Genomic DNA, 20,728 nt, shown 5'->3' with positions numbered 1-20,728 from the left:
CATATTTGTATTTGCATTCTTTCTAAAATGACTCTAAATCTTTGAATCTTTCGGGCCCTAGGTGTGTCCAATCCAAACCCAATTATTCAAAATCTCTTTGGCAATAAACATATTAATAAGGGGTATAGATAAAAATATGTATGTGTAACATATCATTCATTCATCACACTTTATGACATTAATCTTCTTTTTAGAGGAGACCCGCACCGGTGGCCTCTTTAATGACCACCAGTTAACTGAACTGATTTACCTGAGTCTGCGAAACCAATCGTTTTGTTCCAAGCCAGTCACAAGGTGCATATAGCCCACAACCACTCAGTCTCTCAATTGCATTTATGGCTGGTAGGGAAGATTGGTCCCACAGCCCATAAAACAGCTATCAAGTTCAGCTAGTTCAGCTAATCAGATCTTCAATTAACTAGTACATCTTGATATCACTTAAAACATATAGGTATCGGAAAGTTGTAGTAAATCATGCTTATGTAAAATAAATTTCAGAATTAAAGAGAAGAGAAGATGGGGACGCCTGGAAGGGTAGCCCCGGCGTCAGCAATGAATATGTTGCCCGTAACGTAATATGAGGAATCATGGATCAAATACCGGATAAGTGATGTAAGTGCTGGGTCTGTTGTGCCGAATGTTCTCAGAGGAACAGTTTTTCTGGCCACTTCGTTGATCCACTCTTTCTGCAGAAGTCCCTGAGTAATCTCAGATTTAAACAATCCAGGTGCTATTGCGTTCACCCTGATATTGTGCTGTCCCAACTCTAAAGCCATGACCTGAATTTGACAAGCAGACCATATTTTCGCTTTCATTTCTGGATTTCAACAAATACACAACCAACTTTCAAACATGCGTGATGACAGATGAAAATGATAACAAGAGACGACATTATGGAAACACCAAACAGCTCATGCCAATTCACTATTGCATCATAGGTCTATAAACACCCCTTAATTTTCAAGGTGGAAAAGTCGGTGTCAAACCCCACCACACCTCAAACCAACATACATATACATATACATGTGGGCCACCTACATTGGGTTAGACTCAAGGACCCAATAGAATCAATCGTCCATAATGTTCCAACTAATATGGGGTCAGCAAAACGTGATTCCTGTTTTGCTGTTCCGTTCTATTTAATGCCATGTCCATCGTTAAATTATGGGCACTTTAGTCATTTCCAACTACTTCAACAAGTCCTTTTTGGTCTACCCCTAGCCCTTCTGATGATATGCAGGATTCTTATAGAGCATTAATAAGTTCTTTTCTCCCAAAAACTACTTTAAATACTTCCAGCACAGCAGAAATTGTAAACGTATCAATATGCCCATATTTATCATACAGCTCAATGAACTTAATCGCTTCAGCAAAAATTAAAGATGCCAAAAAATAAGAGCAACATTATGCTGATTCATTTCTAGTAAATGCAATCCTAATATTGAAAACTTGTGTTGTTCTATAGTCAATTAATTCTTACCTTTGTCAAGGCATTCAGTCCAGCCTTTGAAGCAACATAAGCAACACCTCCAGGTAATTGTCCACGGTTAAGGCCAGCTATAGATGTAACATTAATAATTGATCCTTTCTGATTAGTGTTGCTCATGCATCTACCTATATACTTTGATACTAGCCAAGTTCCTGTTAAATTAGTAGTGACAATATTGTTCCATTCGTCTTCGGGGAAATCCAGCAGAGAAGTCACTGCCCCACCTGATACACACATAGCATGGAAGTTTAATACACATAGAAATTAAGAAATGTGTATCAAATTGGTAATTGGAGAATTAGTATAACCACTAAACAGAGAGAGAGAGTTGCGAGAAAACAATGATCAAACTGCTTGTCACCAACAAACTAGAAAGATGCTATGTCACACCACACCTTTCTCCAGGAGCAACCCCCCCCCAACCCCCAAAAGATATTATAATAATAAAATACAAAAGAAAGAAATTTTATTGGAGAATAACTTGATATACAAGTGAAGACTCCCATCAATACCAAGCACAAACAAAAGGTAAGGGGAAAAAGAGCATCACAATTCACAAAGAAAAGGATCAAAAAGATATTATTCTTATTTTCCATCATGATAAAACGGGCTCAAAAAGATTTTACAGGAAAGGCATCAGATATTTGCGGTAATCTGCATTTAGATGCTAATGGTCCTACAGACTGAAAGTCAATAGATGCAGATAAACCTAACAGATGCAAAAACATAGGTAGGTCTTTGGGAGAGGCAGTACTTTGAACCTGCTAGATGATTTGGTGAAACATGACACACTAGGTCATATTAGGACCGATGATCTGTCTTCGGTGAACTCACATCCTAAAAATCAGGCTAGTTGGTAATTCCTGCCATTGGCTAGAAGAAATTACTTCAAGATGGCCTTGGAGAAGATAGAAAACCTCTAATTCAGTGGGTAGAGAATAGAAAACATATCCATCCAAACTGATTTGGTTAGGTACAAAATCAATGATGGCCATAGAACTATCTGCTTGCATGCATACAAGACAATGAGCGGTTGAGCCAAAATAATGACAATCAATTAACTGATATGAGCTTTTCTCTTTTATTTTACCCATCAAACTTAATAGTATATCAGACACAAGTAAGGTAATAAAAATGCCAGCCCAAGTTACACCCCTAAAAGTGACTGCCTCAGACTCAAACCCATGTTCTCCCATTTGCCAGCTCAAGATTTTACCCATTACACCAAGCAACGACCACTAGAACATAGGAAAAGGAAAACATAAGACTCAACTAAAAGGACAATACACCTAAAGTAACAAACAGAGAGCAATCTATGGGACATTAAATGCCAGAAACTATTATTGTAGGTGTAGAAAAGAATAGAACCAGGAAACCAGTTGGTACTTGGTAGTTTACTGGGTCAGTGCAGCAGAAATGCTAAAAGTTGGTACTTGGCTGTGAAATGCTAAAAGTAAATGCCAGAAACTATTATTGTAGGTGTAGAAAAGAATAGAACCAGGAAACCAGTTGGTACTTGGTAGTTTACTGGGTCAGTGCAGCAGAAATGCTAAAAGTTGGTACTTGGCTGTGAAATGCTAAAAGTAAATCCATGAAAAGCCACTTATATTGTTTCTGTGTATTGAACCTGAGTTCCTCAGACAGGTTATCTAAGTAAGAACTCCTGAAGGAATCAAGTAAAATTTGGTATACACAACCATTTCTTTCAGAAGTGGTTTGTAAGGCAATATTTTTTTTCATTGTCATTTGCGAGGCTATATATCAAAGATATCCATGAAAAGCTACCTATCCTGATGGACTTCCTTGAAAAATATGAAAACCTATATTAAGCGAAACGGTTAACTTTCAGAAACCAGGAACCCTATTTAGCATTTCTTTTATTAAAAACTGCAGCCTTATTTAACAAAATTCCCCACCATCTAAAACGTCGACATCATCAGTCTAGAAAAATTTTTAGCATAACATTGCACCATCTTTTGACCATCATCTTAATTAATTTCCCATTCCTAGTCATATCTTAATTATTAGGTTTGCCAACTGATCAGACCATAATCTGGATTTTAGTCCAATTAAGGGAAATCCAAATTTTATAGACTATGACAGATCCTTCAAAGTGCATGTGGACCTTAACTGGTAGATCTTACAATAAACCATTTCAGGCATTCCTACTGTAAAGGTTCTTTCCTGTTTTCATTTAAAAAAGCGACAAAAAACTCAGAATGTGCCTGGAAGCATCTTTCATCTCAAAATGCCCTGGCAATTTAGTAAAGTGGGAAAAAAACTATTGAATTCTCATGTAATTTAAACATACATACAACGTGGGGTTCTGAAAATGGCTTTGATTTAAAAAATGCCCTTTCATGCCCCTGAATTTTTCCAAATATCTCCTCCAATTATATAAGTAGCTGACATGAAGTGATTGAAACTATGTTTTCATCTGAAAGCGATAGAGGGACTGGACTTTTTAGAAATTTCCTATGCCAATAACAGGGTTTGTTTATCCATGTAAGGCTTTTTGTCATGAAATGGCCTTGCACTCAGCACACCCATATCTTGGGTGGTGAGTGCTTGATTTGAAATCACAAGAAGCTAGCATTAATCAAAGCCATGACATGATGAAATGGAAAAATGATAAGTGATGTAGTTTCAGAACTTTTCTCTTATATTCTTAGTTGTTACCAAAACAGTAATTATGTGTGAATAATGCAAGCTTTTAGCTTAGCAACATGAATAACATCATACAAGACAGAGTCTTGATCATTGAACCATCTATTCCACCAACCAACCCCCACCCCCTCCAACCCAAGCCAGCAGCTTTCTTTGCCATTCTCACTTATCAAGAATCATATCATTTGCCCCTCAACCAACCCCTAAAAGTAGTTCTAGTTTGTAAAAGATATTTAAATTTTCACAAAACCAACTCTTCAATCTTTGCCAGGTTCTTGGAATTGAGCTTTGATGAGGACTCAATTGTAACTATGAAGTGATGGATTGAACCTAGGTTACTAAGATAGGATAAGCTAAATAAGCTTCTGAAAAACTTATACGTCTCAATTATACCTTGAACATTTTATGAGCCAAGGCTATTGCAGCGATTCGCAATCCATTTAGCAAATTATGAACCATGCTTCCTCCATAATAGTTCCAAAAAAGAAAATGGCATGATTCAATTATACCAATAAATATAGGTTTAGCTTTACCAAGGAGGAGAGACAGGGCACCCAGTCAATTCAAAAAAAAAAAAAAAATCTGGTACCAATGTGGTAAGTGATGATGCACAATCTGGCCGGTCTTAGCTGTTGACGATCTTGCCTCTGGAGTGAGTAACAGGAACCTGAAATGGGAGAAGAGAAGCTCCGGGGAGAACCCGGCGTAAGGGCTCCGAAGCTCAAGTTAGAATCCTTCAGAGGCAAGAATAACCAGATAGCGCGAGAGTTAGCATACCTCCTCCCTGGGGGGGGTAGAATCCTTTTATAACCACCCCGCGTACTCACTTCCAGGCCTTCGTCAGGTCGGGCATGATTACTCCTGCCAGTTCGGGTGTCACTTCCTCTGGTCGGGCAGGGCCGCCACTGTCCCTTCTGTCGGAGCCGTCTCTGCAGCTAGTGACGACGGTTGCAGGTGGCAGTGGCAGGAAGCCGTTTGAGATGCGGCTGTCAGGCGTCAGATCCCAAATCAGTCAGGTACGCCGCCCTTGGATGGGGACGTCCTTGGCATCGGGTACGTCTGGCGGGCCTGTTTTGGAAGTGGTGTTGGAATGGAGAGCGAGGTGTCTTGAGTTCGGTTTGGAATGCTTCGAGCTGCCATGGGTCAGCTCGGGTCAGCTTCGCGAGGCTTGGGGCCCAGTTCAGTTCGCGCTCCTCGCAGGGAGCTCGGGTTCTCAGGAGGGAGCTCGCTCTTATCAGGGAGCTCGGGCTCCTAGTAAGGAGCTTGGACTTGGGAGGCTTAGGTTCTTTAGGGAGTTCGGGTCCTTTAGCTCGGGTTCTTTAGGGAGTTTGGGTCCTTTAGCTCGGGTTCTTTAGGGAGCTCGGGTTTTAGGGAGCTCGGGCTCCTGGTACCGAGCTAGGACTTAGGGAGTTCGCTTTTAACGAGGAGCTCGGACTAAACACAGCGATCTGGAGTTGGGGTTCGGTAGTGAGTTTTGACTTGCTTCCGATGTTCACTTTGGGTGCTCTACTGTCCCGAGCTGCTTGCCTTTGCCACACGTCGGGCGAACGCGAGGTCGGGCCAAATTTCCCTTCATCAATTGCCCCCCACTCCCTGCGACAATGGTTCCGTCTTGGCGCGGGGAGTTGCAAGGTAGCGGGAGGGTTTTGGTCCGTGCTGAGCGCGCTCACTCCAATTTGATTTTCAAAAAGGGGCGCGCTTTCGGAGGTCGTGGCGTCAGTTATTCGGGAGTTGCGCTGCAGACACTTTATTGCGAGGGGACGTGCGCCGTTGCTCCGTCCGTTTCAGGAAGACGCGGGCCGACACCTGTCCTCTGACAAGACGTGCGCGACGCTCCGTCAGTCTCTGAAAGACGTGCGCCAATTGGTTTTGGAAGACGTGCGCCTTAACGCGGCTGTGGGCCATTGGATTGGCTTCGATCTGGGCCGTCGCTTTCCGTACGCTGTGGATATAAATAGTGCGGGGGGGGGGCCCGTCCTTGCTATTGTCGTATATCTTGAGCTCGCGCCTTAAGTTTCAGCTCGCGTCCAAGCTTTTCAGCTCGCGTCCCAGGTCTTGCTTGTTCGAGTTCTCGCGGTCTGCTTGTCTTCTTCCCGGGTGAGTATTTTTTGGAATCCCGTTCCGTTTCGCGATGTCTGGTTTGGAGGGTTCAGACTGTTCAAGCGGGTCTGATGTGGGTTCTACGAACCAGTTTGCGTCCCACGGTAGTTCAAGCGAGCCCGATGTAGGTCCTGAGGGAGGGATTGGGCCTACTACCCGAGGTGCTTCGGGTAGGTCGGCATCCACCTCCCGCCGTGGCCGGGTTGTAGATCAGTTCGGCCCTTCGACCATGACGCTTGAGGAACTTCAAACCCTCGTAGACTACTATAATTTGCCCAGCGAGTACGGTTATTTTATCCCTACGGGGAGCTTTCCTTGGGAACATGGCCCTGATGAGATGGTGATTTTCCGGGAACAGCTCGCCGCGGGGCTGCGACTGCCCTTCCACCCTCTTGTTGTCGAGGTCCTAAACCACTTCGGTGTGACGGTTGGCCAGCTTCACCCGAACTCTATTAGGAACTTAGTGGGAACGATCTCTTTATTTTGTGACGAGAACTTCCCTCTGGATCTGGAGATTTTTTCTTCTATCTTGATGTTGAAAAAGCAAGTGGGTCCCCTCCCTGGGCGTAGGCGGGCATACTACCTGTCCCCTCGCCCGGGCTTCAAGCTCTTACACGGACTCCCCAATAAGGTCCCGGCGTGGAAGCGGGACTATTTCGGGGTGCGAAGTGCGATGGGGTGGCCGTTTCAGACCGGCTGGGGAGTGGCCGCTCCTGATTCCGGCATCACACTTGATGAGGAGACGGCGGAGGGCCTTCGGCAATGGGCGCGGCTTGGGCTGGATTGCCAATGGTATCTGACGGAGGCCAAGCTTATTGCTGCGGGCCTGAGTTCGGGTAGGTTCTTTCCCCAGCGATCTTGTCTTGTTCTTCGCTTACGTCTTACTGATGCCGAACTCCTTTTCGCAGGTACAATGGATTCACGAGGGTCACGAGGTGCGCACTTATTCGAGGGGATGAAGAGGAGAAAGCAGGTGGCCAAGCGAGCTCGCGCCGAGCCATCCCGAGCTGCGGAGCCCGAGGTGCCGGACTGTCCGGCAGAGGAGCCCAAGATGGTTCCACCCATGCAAGGGCCAGCGGGGGCTCCTTATGCTGAAACCACACACACGGGGCCTCCCACTTATTCCGAGTCCGCTCATATGCGAGCTGGGCCGTCGGGCTCGGAGGCCCCGGGGGACTTCAGGAGCGTGCTGTCGCCCGTTCATGCTCTTCAACGGAGTAAGGAGGCGACGTTTCCTGAGGAAGTCGCGGCGTGGACCGAGCTCCCTCTGCACCAAGTGGCCTGCCGTGCCGTTACTCATGCCATGGTGGTAAGTGGCCTGCCTCCGAGTTTAGCTTCTATATATATATATATATTTTTTTTTCATTCGTTTCTCTGATCTCCTTTTCCTTTGATAGGTGAACTCCTCCATTCACGCCTTGGCGAACCAGGTGGAGAAATGCTCGTGGCAGGCGCGAGCTGCCGAGGAGGCTGCTCGGGCTGCCAAGGAGAATGCTCGGACTGCCGAGGAGAATGCTCGCGCTGCTGATGCTGCTGCTCGCCGTGCGTGGTCTAGGCAGGCGAGGTCTCAGAGGGATGCCGAGGCCATGGGGGGGGTGGTGCAGCGCATGGCGGAAATGAAGCTGGACTTGGAGCACCAGGTCGGATATCTTCAGGAGGATATCAGGGAGAGGACTCAGATCTTCTCTCAGGGCATCGAGGACGCGAAGAAGAAGGCTGTCAGCGATTACATTGCTTCGCCGGATTTCGATGACCTGATGGTAGACTCCTACAGGAGGGGTTTCAAGCTAAGTCGGTGGATGATCCGGAATACGTACCCCGACCTCGATACCAGCGCCATATCCACTTCGCGCATCACTCCGGAGATGGCTAATGCCGCGGATGCCGAACCAGACTCCGAGGGGGAGGCAGGTCCTTCGGGCGTTGTCGGAGAGGCTTCTGATAACGATGAAGTAGGTCCGGGCTTGTAAAATGAAATGAAATGAAATGTACACATCTGTTTTGAAATGAAACGTCTTTTTGTTCATGTACTGGTGTCTTCGAGCTTATATTTTTGCCGAACTGACCATTTCGGTCCGTCAGTTTGTTTAATGAAATGACTTCGGCGTACTTGCTTTGGTGGCCTATAGATAGTACCTTCTCAAGTTGACAACGTTCCATTCTCGGGGTACTTGTTTCCCTTCTAGGGTTCCGAGCTCGTACGCTCCCCCACCGAGTGTTCTCATTACTCTGTAGGGTCCTTCCCAGTTCGGTCCCAGTTTCCCTACGCCGGGTTCGGGCACCATGACCTTACGGAGAACCAGGTCGCCGACGCGGAAGTTCCTCTTTTTTACTCGCGCATTGTAGTACCGAGCTAACTTTTGTTGGTAAGCCGCAGTTCGGATGTGCGCGAGGTCTCTCACTTCGTCCAGTAGGTCGAGGTTGGTGCGCAACTCGCCCTCGTTTGTCCGTTCGTCGTACGCTTCCAGTCGTAACGTAGGCACTTCGATTTCCGCCGGGATCACTGCTTCGGTGCCATAGGTGAGGTTAAAGGGGGTCTCACCCGTGGCGGTCTTTTCCGTGGTTCGGTGTGCCCATAAAACACTTGGTAGTTCGTCTGCCCATAAACCTTTGGCTCGGTCCAATCGCGTTTTTAGTCCGCGGAGGATGGCTCTGTTCACTACTTCTGTTTGGCCATTTGCCTGCGGGTGTGCGACCGATGTGAAGTTCTGACTAATTCCCATACTTTGGCACCATTCTTGGAATTTGATGTCTTCGAACTGTTTGCCATTGTCGGAGATCAGTACCCGAGGTAGCCCGAAGCGACATACGATGTTCTTCCAAAAGAAGTTTTGTATGTTTCGGGCTGTAACTATTGCCAGGGGTTCGGCTTCTATCCACTTTGTGAAATAATCTACTGCCACCACTAGGAATTTCCTCCCGCCTGTCGCTGGTGGGAATGGCCCCAGGAGGTCGATGCCCCATTGGGCGAAGGGCCATGGACTGGTGAGGTATTTGAGGTCGGCAGCGGGCTGATGGTGGATGCCGGCGTGCTTCTGACACTTGCCGCATTTTCTGACGAGCTCGATTGCCTCTGCCTTCATCGTTGGCCAGTAGTATCCTTGTCGAAGTGCCTTTTGGGCGAGGGCTCTACCCCCCAGGTGTCCGCCACACAAGCCTTCGTGGATGTCTCGGAGTACCAGCTCGGCTTTGGCTGGGCACAAGCATCGCAGATAGGGGAGCGTGTAGGATCGTCGGTACAACCATTCGTCTATCATGACGTATTTGGCTGCCTGGCGCTGCACCCTCTTGGCTGTGTTGCGGTCCACGGGGAGTGTTCCATCTAACAGGAAGCTCGCGAGTGGGTCGATCCAGCTCGGCTCTGCTTCGGTGACGGGAGCGACCTCTTCTGCCCCACCGAGAATGCTAGGCCGAGGCAAGTCTTCTATGTACACGGTTCTCCTGGCGTTGTGGCTTGTGCTAGCCAGTCGGGACAGGGCGTCGGCCTCAGCGTTCTCTGACCTCGGGATTTGCTTGATGAAGTGTGATTGGAAGTTGAGCAGAGCTTCCTTTACTTTTGCCAAGTACGCAATCATAGTGAGTTCGCGTGCTTCGTACTCGCCTGTAACTTGGTTGACCACGAGCTGGGAATCACTGCAGATAACCACGTGCTTTGCTCCGACCTTGCGCTCTAGGTTTAGCCCGGCTATCAGTGCCTCGTATTCTGCCTCGTTGTTGGATGCCGCGAACTCAAAGCGTAGTGCGTATTCCAGTTTTGTTCCGCCCGGGCCGCGTAGCACTATTCCAGCCCCGCTGCCTTGTTGGTTCGAGGAGCCATCTACGTGAAGGATCCAGGGCTCCTCCTCCCAGTTCGCGCTTGGTCTAACCAGGAGGGATGCCATACTGGCTGCTACTTCGCGGGGTTCGGACTCGTTTGGCTCGGGAGCTCCGAGTTCGCCCGAACTGGGGATCTCGGGCTCTACCGGCTCAAGGGCTTCGAGGCTAAACGTGCATTCTGCGATAAAATCTGCCAAGGCTTGGGCCTTGATGGCAGTTCTTGGCTTGTACTGGAGATCGTACTCGCTGAGCTCGATGGACCACTTCGTCAGCCGGCCGGAAACCTCGGGTTTGAGTAAGACTTCCCTCAGAGGTTTGCTGGTCAGGACGATGACGGTGTGGGCCTGGAAGTACGGGCGGAGTTTCCGTGCTGCTATCACCAGAGCATACGCTAGCTTTTCTATCTGTGGGTACCTTGTCTCTTCTCCCTGCAAGATTTTACTAACATAATATATGGGTCGTTGGACCCGGTCTGCCTCCTTTACTAGTACCGAACTAACCACCTCGTCGCTGGCCGAGAGGTATAGCTCCAAGACTTCGCCTTCCTCAGGCCGAGCTAAGGTTGGTACTTTGGCGAGGTAGCCTTTTAGCTCGTCAAACGCAAGCTGACAGTCTTGGGTCCACTCGAACCCTTGGCCTTTGATCGCTTTGAAGAAGGGTAGGCAGCGGTCTGCCGATTTGGACATGAAGCGGCTCAGGGCAGCTATGCGGCCGTTCAGCCTTTGGATTTCTTTTATTTTCCGGGGTGGTCTCATATCTAGGATGGCTTGTATTTTGTCTGGGTTGGCCTCGATGCCACGTCGATTGACAACGTAGCCCAGGAACTTGCCCGAGGTGACGCCGAAGACGCATTTGTTGGGGTTTAATTTCATGTTATACCGACGCAGGATTTGGAAGACAGAATCTAAGTCTTGTATTAATTCTTGTGAAAACTGTGTTTTGACGACCATGTCGTCTACATAGCACTCTATCTTTGTGCCGATCAGGGGCCGAAACAGCTTATTTACAAGTCTTTGAAAGGTCGCCCCGGCGTTTTTTAACCCGAAGGGCATGACCTTGTAACAGTATATACCGAATTCGGTTATGAAGCTGGTTTTTTCCTCGTCGGACTGGTCCATCCGGATTTGGTTGTAGCCTGAGTAGGCATCCAGGAAACTTAGCAATTCGTGTCCCGAGGTCGCGTCCACTAGACGGTCGATCCTAGGAAGGGAGAAGCAGTCTTTCGGGCAAGCTCGGTTCAGGTCGGTGTAGTCAACGCACATGCGCCACTTGCCGTTCGCCTTTTTCACCAGCACAGGGTTGGCCACCCAGCTCGGGTAATGGACTTCCCTTATGAAGTCTGCCGCGAGGAGCTTTTCGACTTCCTCGTCGACCGCTTTCCAGCGCTCTGGGGCTAAGTTCCGTTTCTTCTGTCTAACGGGTCTGACTAAAGGGTCAGTGTTGAGTTTATGAGTTATAAGACTAGGGTCAATGCTGGGCATTTCGGCCGCGGACCACGCAAAAATATCTAAATTTTGGAGTAAAAAACTTACCAGTTCGGCCCGTAGGGGTTCCTTGACAGAAGCACCAATCCGGAGTGCGCGAGATGGGTCCGTAGGTAAGGTCGGGATCGCGACTGTCTCTTCTGTCGGCGAGGCTCGTTCTTCGCCTTGCTCCGTAGGCCGCTCCAGGTCGAGGTCGCCGGCCGGCTTGGACTTGCCCTTTAGGGCGGCGACGTAGCACTTGCAGGACTCGAGCTGGTCGCCCTGCACTATCCCCACACCGAAGTCCGTAGGGAACTTCATTGCCAAATAATAGGTAGAGACCACCGCTCGCAGGATATGCGTGATTGGCCGTCCTATTATGGCGTTGTATGGGGAGGGGGTCGCGACCACTAGAAAATCGTGGCTAAGTCTGACCGCACAAGGCCATGTGCCGACTTCCACGGACACCGTTATCTTCCCAAGGGGCCTGACTTCCTCCCCGCTGAAGCCCACCAGGGGAGTACTCGCAGGTTTTAGTTCGCTCCTTGGCAGCTGTAGCTGATCAATTGCCGACTTGAATAGGATGTCCGCCGAGCTGCCTGAATCTACGAGTACGCGCCTAACTTCGAAGTCGCTGATCCTAACCTTAATGACGAGTGCGTCGTCGTGAGGGTAGCGAACTCCCCGCGCGTCGTCTTCTGTGAAAAGGATCGGCTCTTCGGTCCTCGGCCTCTTCGGGGGGTTCCGCTCCTCGAGGACCGCTTCGCGAACTAAGGTCCGAGCTGCCGATGACGTGCACCCCGCCACTACTGAACCTCCCACAATTACGTGGATGGTTCCCCGCACTGGCCTTTCTGCCGGAGGCTGTCGCTGCATCGGTTCGGCAGGCCTGCTGCTAGTCTCCGGGGCGTCTTTTAAGTGCTCGCCCGGCTGATCCGCTTTATTGCTATTATTGTTGTGCTGTACAAAGTTCCTTAAGTATCCGCGACGGATGAGCCCCTCTATCTCGTCTCGGAGGTTATTGCACTGCTCGGTACTGTGACCGTGGTCCCTATGGAAACTACAATACAAGTTCTTGTTTCTTTCGTTCGGATTTCCCTTTAGGCGAGGTGGCCATTTCACGAAGGGGGCGTCCTTGATCGTCATTAGGATCTCGGTCCGCCTTGTGTTCAGTGGTGTGTAATCCGTCCGAGCTGGCGGGGGAGCTCGAAACGACTGGTTCGGTTTCGGGTCCCGGGCCGTGTTTTTCCGGTCGGCCGAGCTAGAGGGCTCGCCGTCCCTCTTTCTTTTCTCGTTTCCGCCCTCGGTTCTTTGGTTGATTTCCTCCTCCGTCCTCATGAACTTGTTCGCGAGCTTGAGGAACTCGGCCACGGTCGCGAGCTGGTTAGCTACCATGTGCCACTTGAATTCCTTGTGCGTCACCCCTCTCTTTGCCGCGGCGAGCTGTACCGCGGGGTCTAACCGAGGTATCTGTAAGCATGCCTCGTTGAATCGTTTGATGTAGCCCCGTATGGGTTCTCCTTCCCTTTGGACCACTCCGAAGATGCTTTCCTCTGCTCTGGGGCACCGTTTGCTGGTAACAAAGTGTGCAGTGAAGACCTGCACGAACTGAGCCCAACACTTTATCGATCCGGGGGCCAGGTTCCTGTACCAAGTGCGGGCTACCCCCTTGAGGGTGGTGGTGAAGGCCACGCACATGCATGATTCACTGGCCCTGGCGAGGTGCATTTGGGACTGGAAAGCGTCCACGTGATCGTTGGGGTCGAAGGATCCGTCGTACTTGTCTAGGGGCGGGAGCTTGAAATCTCTAGGCAAGGGGACTGCCAGGAGTTCTGAGGCGAGGGGGGAAGGAACTGAGAGAATCGGGGCGACTCCTACCTCGTCCGAGCTCGTCTCGCCTTTGCCTCTGAGCTCGGATAGGACGCGGGTGGCGGTTCGTCGACTTCGACGGCGTCTTCGCTGCTGAGTGGGCCTTGTGCTGGCGCTGCTGGCCTCCATGTTGCCGAGCTCGATGGGCTCGGAATTCTGGTAGTCCGCTGCTGCCAGTGCGCCGAATCGGTTTTCCACCAGTGGGGACTCCGGTTTTGAGGCCCGAGGTGCTGACCTCGCGGGCGAGGTTCCTGATCCGCCTGCGAGCCGCGAGGCGGGGATGACTTTTCTTTCTCTCCGACCTGGGGACGAGGCCTGGCTGTTTGGGGGATTTTGGGGCCTGGAGGCCTTTCCTTGGTGAAGGCGCCCATCCTGCGGAGAGGCCTTTACTGGCTTCGGGGCAGGGTGGCGAGGTGGAAGCGGTGGTTGGTTTGGTGTCAGTTGGGGAAACTGCTGCTGATAGTGGTATTGGGAGAGGTTGTGCAACACTTGGTGTTGGTGAAGCTGGTATTGCTGGAACTGCTGCATCTGGGCTTGCATTGCCCGCATGCATTGCATTAAGTCGTCCAACCGATTCTGGCTAACTGCCAGGGGGACGGCGGTCGGTTCGGTGAAGGTGGTCTCGATGGGAAGAGGGAAGATGTTTGCGGAGGGCAGGCTTACAGGTGCCACTGCTTGTGGCGTAGTCAGATTGGGGATTCCATCCACCGTGAGGGGGATGGTGAATTGCCCTACACACACCACGGGAACTTGGAGCTGTTCCCCGGTGGTGTTTGTCTCTGTGCCGCGTCCGGCGTTGCTGGATGAGGCCATAAGTAACGAGTTTTTCAGAGAAGAAGGAAAGGATACGAAAGTTTGGAGGGAGGCTTTCTAAAGCGTTCCCACAGACGGCGCCAATTGATGATGCACAATCTGGCCGGTCTTAGCTGTTGACGATCTTGCCTCTGGAGTGAGTAATAGGAACCTGAAATGGGAGAAGAGAAGCTCCAGGGAGAACCCGGCGTAAGGGCTCCGAAGCTCAAGTTAGAATCCTTCAGAGGCAAGAATAACCAGATAGCGCGAGAGTTAGCATACCTCCTCCCTGGGGGGGGTAGAATCCTTTTATAACCACCTCGCGTACTCACTTCCAGGCCTCCGTCAGGTCGGGCATGATTACTTCTGAACTCCTGCCAGTTCGGGTGTCACTTCCTCTGGTCGGGCAGGGCCGCCACTGTCCCTTCTGTTGGAGCCGTCTCTGCGGCTAGTGACGACGGTTGCAGGTGGCAGTGGCAGGAAGCCGTTTGAGATGCGGCTGTCAGGCGTCAGATCCCAAATCAGTCAAGTACGCCGCCCTTGGATGGGGACGTCCTTGGCATCGGGTACGTCTGGCGGGCCTGTTTTGGAAGTGGTGTTGGAATGGCGAGCGAGGTGTCTTGAGTTCGGTTTGGAATGCTTCGAGCTGCCATGGGTCAGCTCGGGTCAGCTTCGCGAGGCTTGGGGCCCAGTTCAGTTCGCGCTCCTCGCAGGGAGCTCGGGTTCTCAGGCGGGAGCTCGCTCTTATCAGGGAGCTCGGGCTCCTAGTAAGGAGCTTGGACTTGGGAGGCTTAGGTTCTTTAGGGAGTTCGGGTCCTTTAGAACGGGTTCTTTAGGGAGTTTGGGTCCTTTAGCTCGGGTTCTTTAGGGAGCTCGGGCTCCTGGTACCGAGCTAGGACTTAGGGAGTTCGCTTTTAACGAGGAGCTCGGACTAAACACAGCGATCTGGAGTTGGGGTTCGGTAGTGAGTTTTGACTTGCTTCCGATGTTCGCTTTGGGTGCTCTACTGTCCCGAGCTGCTTGCCTTTGCCACGCGTCGGGCAAACGCGAGGTCGGGCCAAATTTCCCTTCATCAGTAAGTACATGCACTATATTGACAACTCATCATGCTTATCCACTGTAAGTAGTCCCAACTCCTAACAATAACAAACTAATAACTAATTCCTCACTTTAAAGAAGTAGAAACAGAATGCACGGTCTTTCTTTTCATTTACTCTGCCATTGAGAAAATCTGACTTGCATGAGCAGAGAATTACATCAGATAACTACAAATATCACCAAGTGCCCGTTTGGGAGGACTTTCATGATATGGCCTTTAAAGCCTAAAGGAGAGAAAAGTTTGGTCATGTAAAACCATTTAGAAGCTTTTGACATCTCGGTTATATCTTTTACTGTAAAAATACGCTAAATGGCACCCACCACTGGCCTTGACGAGAACCTGATGTTAAAGAACCAGATTCCTACCTGATTGGTTGATATAGCAGAAAAGGAAAGGCTATGTGATTTTAGTTAATCGTTGGGTAAGTAAGTCCTAGTTGTAGTTAGTTCTTTATGTAGTGGTAAGTAAGTCCAAGTTGTAGTTAGTTGTTGGGTTGCTTCTTGTGTGGTAGAGGTAGTTTCTGGTCTGGTATGTCTTGTTTGTTGTCGAAGTCTGCTGTTGTATCTCCTCGTTGTTTCCTGCCTTCTTTTTTAAATGAAATTCCAAAAAGACGGATTTCCGTACAAACATTAAGCGCTCCCAAACGGACCCAAGTAACATCATAAAATGTTCTGATGTTCATAGTCAATCCTAAGTCCAACACATATGAGTCATCCACTGCCATAGTTGGGGCACCATATTTGGACTTCGGAGAGAAGTCAATCAACGTCACAAGAAACAAGAATTGTGCCCCATCACAAGAAACAAAACTCGGGTCCGTTTGGAGAGATGACAAACAACATAATCTTCAACCATCACCAGAAATAAGAATTGCGCATACATGTATCTGGGAAATCAGTCCTCAACTTCCAGAAATCTGGCAAAATGATCCTAAAACTAGAACATCAAACATGCAAGCAGACGCAAATCAAATAATATATTATTAAATCAACACTCCAATCACCTATAAAAAAGCCTTAAAAAAGCTAAGAACGAATGGATTAAATACCTCTAACTCCGGCGTTGTTAATCAAGGCGTCGATTCGACCGAAAGCATCCCAAGCCTTCTGTACGGAAGCCTCAATAACAGGCCCTTTAGCGTTCAAATCCAGGTCTACGGCAACAGCTCTGAGACTGGGAGGATTCGAATCATTCTCCGACGACGAGGAGGTAGAGCCCAATTGATTGATTTCGTCGCATAGAGACTTCAATCGATCTTTCCGTCGCGCAGCGGCCACGACCTTGCAACCGGCCTTGGCAAGATCCAAGCAGAAATCGCGGCCAAGGCCTGAAGAGGCACCGGTAACCATCACCACCTTCCTATCTAAACGATGCCATGGCTCAAGAATTTTGTTACCCTGGCCGGCCATTAAGTCGCCGTTCTGGTCTTTTCGTATTTACCAGAGAGACCAGAACCAGAAGCAGCCCTCTCTAGTCAATCCATCAACGGCATCACTAAAAATAAGTCTGATGTTCCACCAGTGCAGTGACAACCGACAATTTATTTACCGAGTGTTTCGGAAGGAGACGGGATTTGAGGGAAAATCACTTAAAAACACCCTTCAGATTCATCATAAATACTTAAAATACCCCATCAGCTTTCAAAGCCTACTTAAAATGTTCTTATATCCATGGTTTTTAAAACCGATCCGGAGACTGAACCGGTCAGGGTCCGGTTACCGGGTCGAACGGTCCGGCCGTTTGAACTGAACAGTTGTCCCGTTCTAATAAAAAAATTAAAAAGAATTAAAAAAATGAAAACCGGTCAAAATCATTTAAACGGTTCGAATAATTAACTGCCCAGGTCAGCAGTTTGCTGACCAAAATCAACAGTTTTTATGAAAAAATCCAATTTTAGAGAAAACCAGAACTGGTCACCTGACCGGTTCCCGGTTTTTCTGGTCCAACCGTCCAGTCCGATTTTGAAAAACATGCTTATATCACAATTAGACCAGTACCTCTCCCGTATTAATTTTCCATCACATGGGTCTTTTTTAACATTTTATTAAAAGATATGTTATTAGTTTTTTACCCCAAAATAGAAGTTTGGATAGAGATTGAGAGTTTTTTTTATGCTTTAATTTTTTTTTTCTACCAAAGAAAATGCCTAAAAGAGCCACCAGTTAATGCAAAGATAAGTTTCAATCATGGAGGGTTTTGAACATTTTACATCCCTTTGCAAAGCAGAAGAGACAAGCTTAAGGTCGTCTAAAGCACAAGTGTAGATGATGTTAGGTGATGTGATAAACCAAAAACGAGGCCAAGAGTTTAAGAAGCTAAAATGAACCTCTTTCAAAAGCAAAAACTCTACACATGTAGTGAAACAACCACACATTGGAAATATAAGGAGAGATATTCTTAAATGTGAAACTAGATTTTCATTTGTTTTCAGAGTGTGTGCAGAGTTTTTTCTTGCAGAGAATCTTATAGTCCTCCTTCATGGCCATTGAAAGGAATTTGAATTGGCTAGACGCTTGGTTATGTAGCGGGCTGTGAACCAATGATAACGCCCCACACCAGTGATAAAATACATGAGGCCCACAGCTTAAGATTGAATGATTGTGAGCCCCATGTATTTTATAATTGATGTGGAGAGTTGTTATTGGTTTCACAACTTGCTGAATATATAGCTATTGTGTCGATGTCCTGTTGTTAATCGTATCTCCATTGAAAGAGAGGTTCTAGTCTAGGAAAGGATTTTTTTATGTAAGTTTTCAAAAATGAAATCAGCTTTAGTCTTCCTTTCAATTTCAGTCTTTATAGAACTTTCAGTTGCAAAAATAAAAAGGGGAAAAGGAGGCGGATTATGTTGGTCTACATGGTGCAGAATAAAGGAAAAGCAAAAGAGAAGATGAAGATGAAGACTTGAAGAGAAGAGGGTGTGGCCATTGGTTCACTGCCATCTCCTATTCATTGGAAATGAGGAAGATGAAAAAAAAGGAAAAAGGAAAGAGAGAAAAAAAAGGAAAGATAAAAGGATAATTGTTTCGATGAAATGCCACGATTTCTAGTATGGTTTTTTAATTAATGAAAACATATTTTAAAATTTTAAAGAATAGTTAAGGGTGAAAGAGTCTTTTTGACCAATTTAATGATAAGACATGACATAAAGTGAATTTATGAACCCTACGGACACTTGGTTTTGAAAAGGGATTATAGCTAGGGGTGGCGACTGGGCGGGTTGGGTTTGATTTGGTTTGGGTTGTGTTTTAATCCAATCCATTTAACTCGTTAATCCATTAATGACCCAGTTATATAAAATTAAATGGGTTGGGCTCAAACTCGCTTTAATCCAATTCAATATGCCCAAACCCATTTAATCTTATATTTATGGACTTAAAAAACAAATTCTCTCTCTTAATAAATAAGTTGGTTGTAGCTTGGTGGTTATTGTAGTTATTATTTACATAAGTGGTGAAGGTTCAAATCACATTACATGCATATTATTTTTACACAAGTAGCGAATCCATTTGACTATATTCGAATTCCAAGTTTGATCGAACCACTTAGGTTCAAGGGTGGTTGAACCGTTTAGATATGGATCAATGGTGGATTGACTTGGACCAGACCATATCAGGTTTGTACACGGGGTTGGGACCGAAGCGGGTCAATGTAGTTAAATCAGGTCCATCCGGATTCGGGTCGGGTCACTGGATATTGGTCAGATGGGTGGGGCCCAGATCGAGCAAAAGCGTAGAGGCTGAAAACATCCCACCCAAAACCATTTCGGATTCGGGTTGACCCCGGATTGACTTGTACTTGACGGCCCAAATCGGATAAAGCACACGGCACCGAACCATCCTGCCCGAGGTCTATTTTGGATTCAGGTTGACCCGGATCAATATATGCTAGATTGGGTCAGATCGCGTTGAACTGATCCGAACTCGAGTCAAATTGATTAGGATTTATGTTGGGTGAAGTGTATTGATTCAAGACAAAACTAAATTTAGTCAATTATTAATAGAAAATTAATGCATTAATTATAAATTATTTAATTCAAATGAAGAAAATAAAAAAAAAAAGCTAAGGAATTAATACTTATGTTTATAATGGTTAACCCAATGGTTATCCACAACCCAACCCAACCCATTTAAATGGGTGGGTTGGGTGATGGGTTGATCGCACAACCCGCCAAGTAAATGGGCGGGTTGGGTTAAAAATTGCCACCCCTAATTATAGCTGGAAAGGGCAATTTTTGGGCCTTAATATCAAAAAAATAATCCTTTTATATAATTTTTAAAATAGGTTAATTTTTTAAAAAATATATCAAATAAGGGCAAAAACATTATTCATTTTCTTCCTCTGGCTCTTTCCGTCTTGCTTTCGCCCTAGCCTCTCAAACCTCAATGACCACCATCCACCAATGTTGTTGTCGTCGCTTCGCTCACCTCCGACGAAGAAGAAGGTAGAAATCTACTAGAATCTCACCATAGTCAAGTTCGTTGCTTTCAGCCCCAAACCCCAATCTGGGTTCTACATTGTCATCGTCATTGACCCTTCTTGTCAGTGATTCTCAAAGGGAAGCATACAGTAGAATCAAAACAGGGAAGCCCACCCAGGTGTTGTCAGTGATTGCAGCGTGAGTGGCGATGAGCCCAAGCTTTATTTCAGTGTCAATCGAAAAAGGGTATTGCAGATTAAGCAATTGAAGTGGAAGTTCAAGGGAAATGCGAGGATTGAAGTGGACGAGGTCTCGATTCAGGTGTCCCGGAAACATGTATATTGGTCGAGAGAAATTTATTCTGTGGTTTGGAAAGGAAGGAGATGAACAATTTTTTTGCCTTTATTTGATATATTTTTTTAAAAAAAGTTAAACTATTTTAGAAATAATATTAAAAGGATTATCTTTATTGATATTAGGACTCAAAAGTTGCCGCTATAAGCTATAATCCCTTAGGGATGTTTAAAGTATTTGTCAAAAACCTTAATGATGCTTTAAATAAGGGTAAATTATAAAGACCCCCTTGTACTATGAGGTTACTGACAATTACCCCCTAAATTTTTATTTGCAACAAGACTCCTTAAACTTTCACTTTGCGATAAATACCCCCTAGTCATTAATTTAGATGATGGAATGCATTAAATTACCAAAATACTCACCTCAACTTTCCTTATTTTTCTTTTCCTCATCATTTTCTCTTAAACTCTAATTGACCCAAATTTACATCCATTTTCTCCAAACAAAACCAGCTAAAATAATAAGAATTGTTTCACTTCGCTGACATAGAAAAACGAGTATCTTTAAATTCTTGTTTCATTTCACATACATGAATGTATCTTAAAATATAAAAAGCAAGGTTTTTAAAACTGACTCGGAGAACAAACTGGTTAGGGGTCCGGTTCCCACGTTGAACGGTCCGATTGTTCGAACTAAACGATCGACCCATTCTGACA

At 47.0% G+C, this 20,728-nt stretch overlaps 1 protein-coding gene across 1 annotated transcript; it reads right to left on the bottom strand.

Moving 5' to 3' along the window:
• Positions 1 to 96: 96 nt before the first annotated feature.
• Positions 97 to 16,939, bottom strand: LOC104597543 (uncharacterized). The gene is made up of 3 exons (XM_010259145.3): positions 16,344 to 16,939; positions 1,481 to 1,713; positions 97 to 779 (listed from the first exon to the last, which is right to left on the bottom strand). Exons 1-3 carry the CDS (start codon positions 16,702 to 16,704, stop codon positions 501 to 503), a joined length of 873 nt encoding a protein of 290 aa, XP_010257447.1. The 5' UTR covers positions 16,705 to 16,939; the 3' UTR covers positions 97 to 500.
• Positions 16,940 to 20,728: the final 3,789 nt, after the last annotated feature.

Source organism: Nelumbo nucifera, chromosome 7 (genome assembly GCF_055504915.1).
Source record: "Nelumbo nucifera cultivar China Antique chromosome 7, China Antique-T2T, whole genome shotgun sequence".
Lineage (NCBI taxonomy): Eukaryota > Viridiplantae > Streptophyta > Magnoliopsida > Proteales > Nelumbonaceae > Nelumbo > Nelumbo nucifera.
The sequence above is the reverse complement of the archived record's forward strand: the minus strand, read 5'-3'. Positions and strand labels throughout refer to the sequence as shown.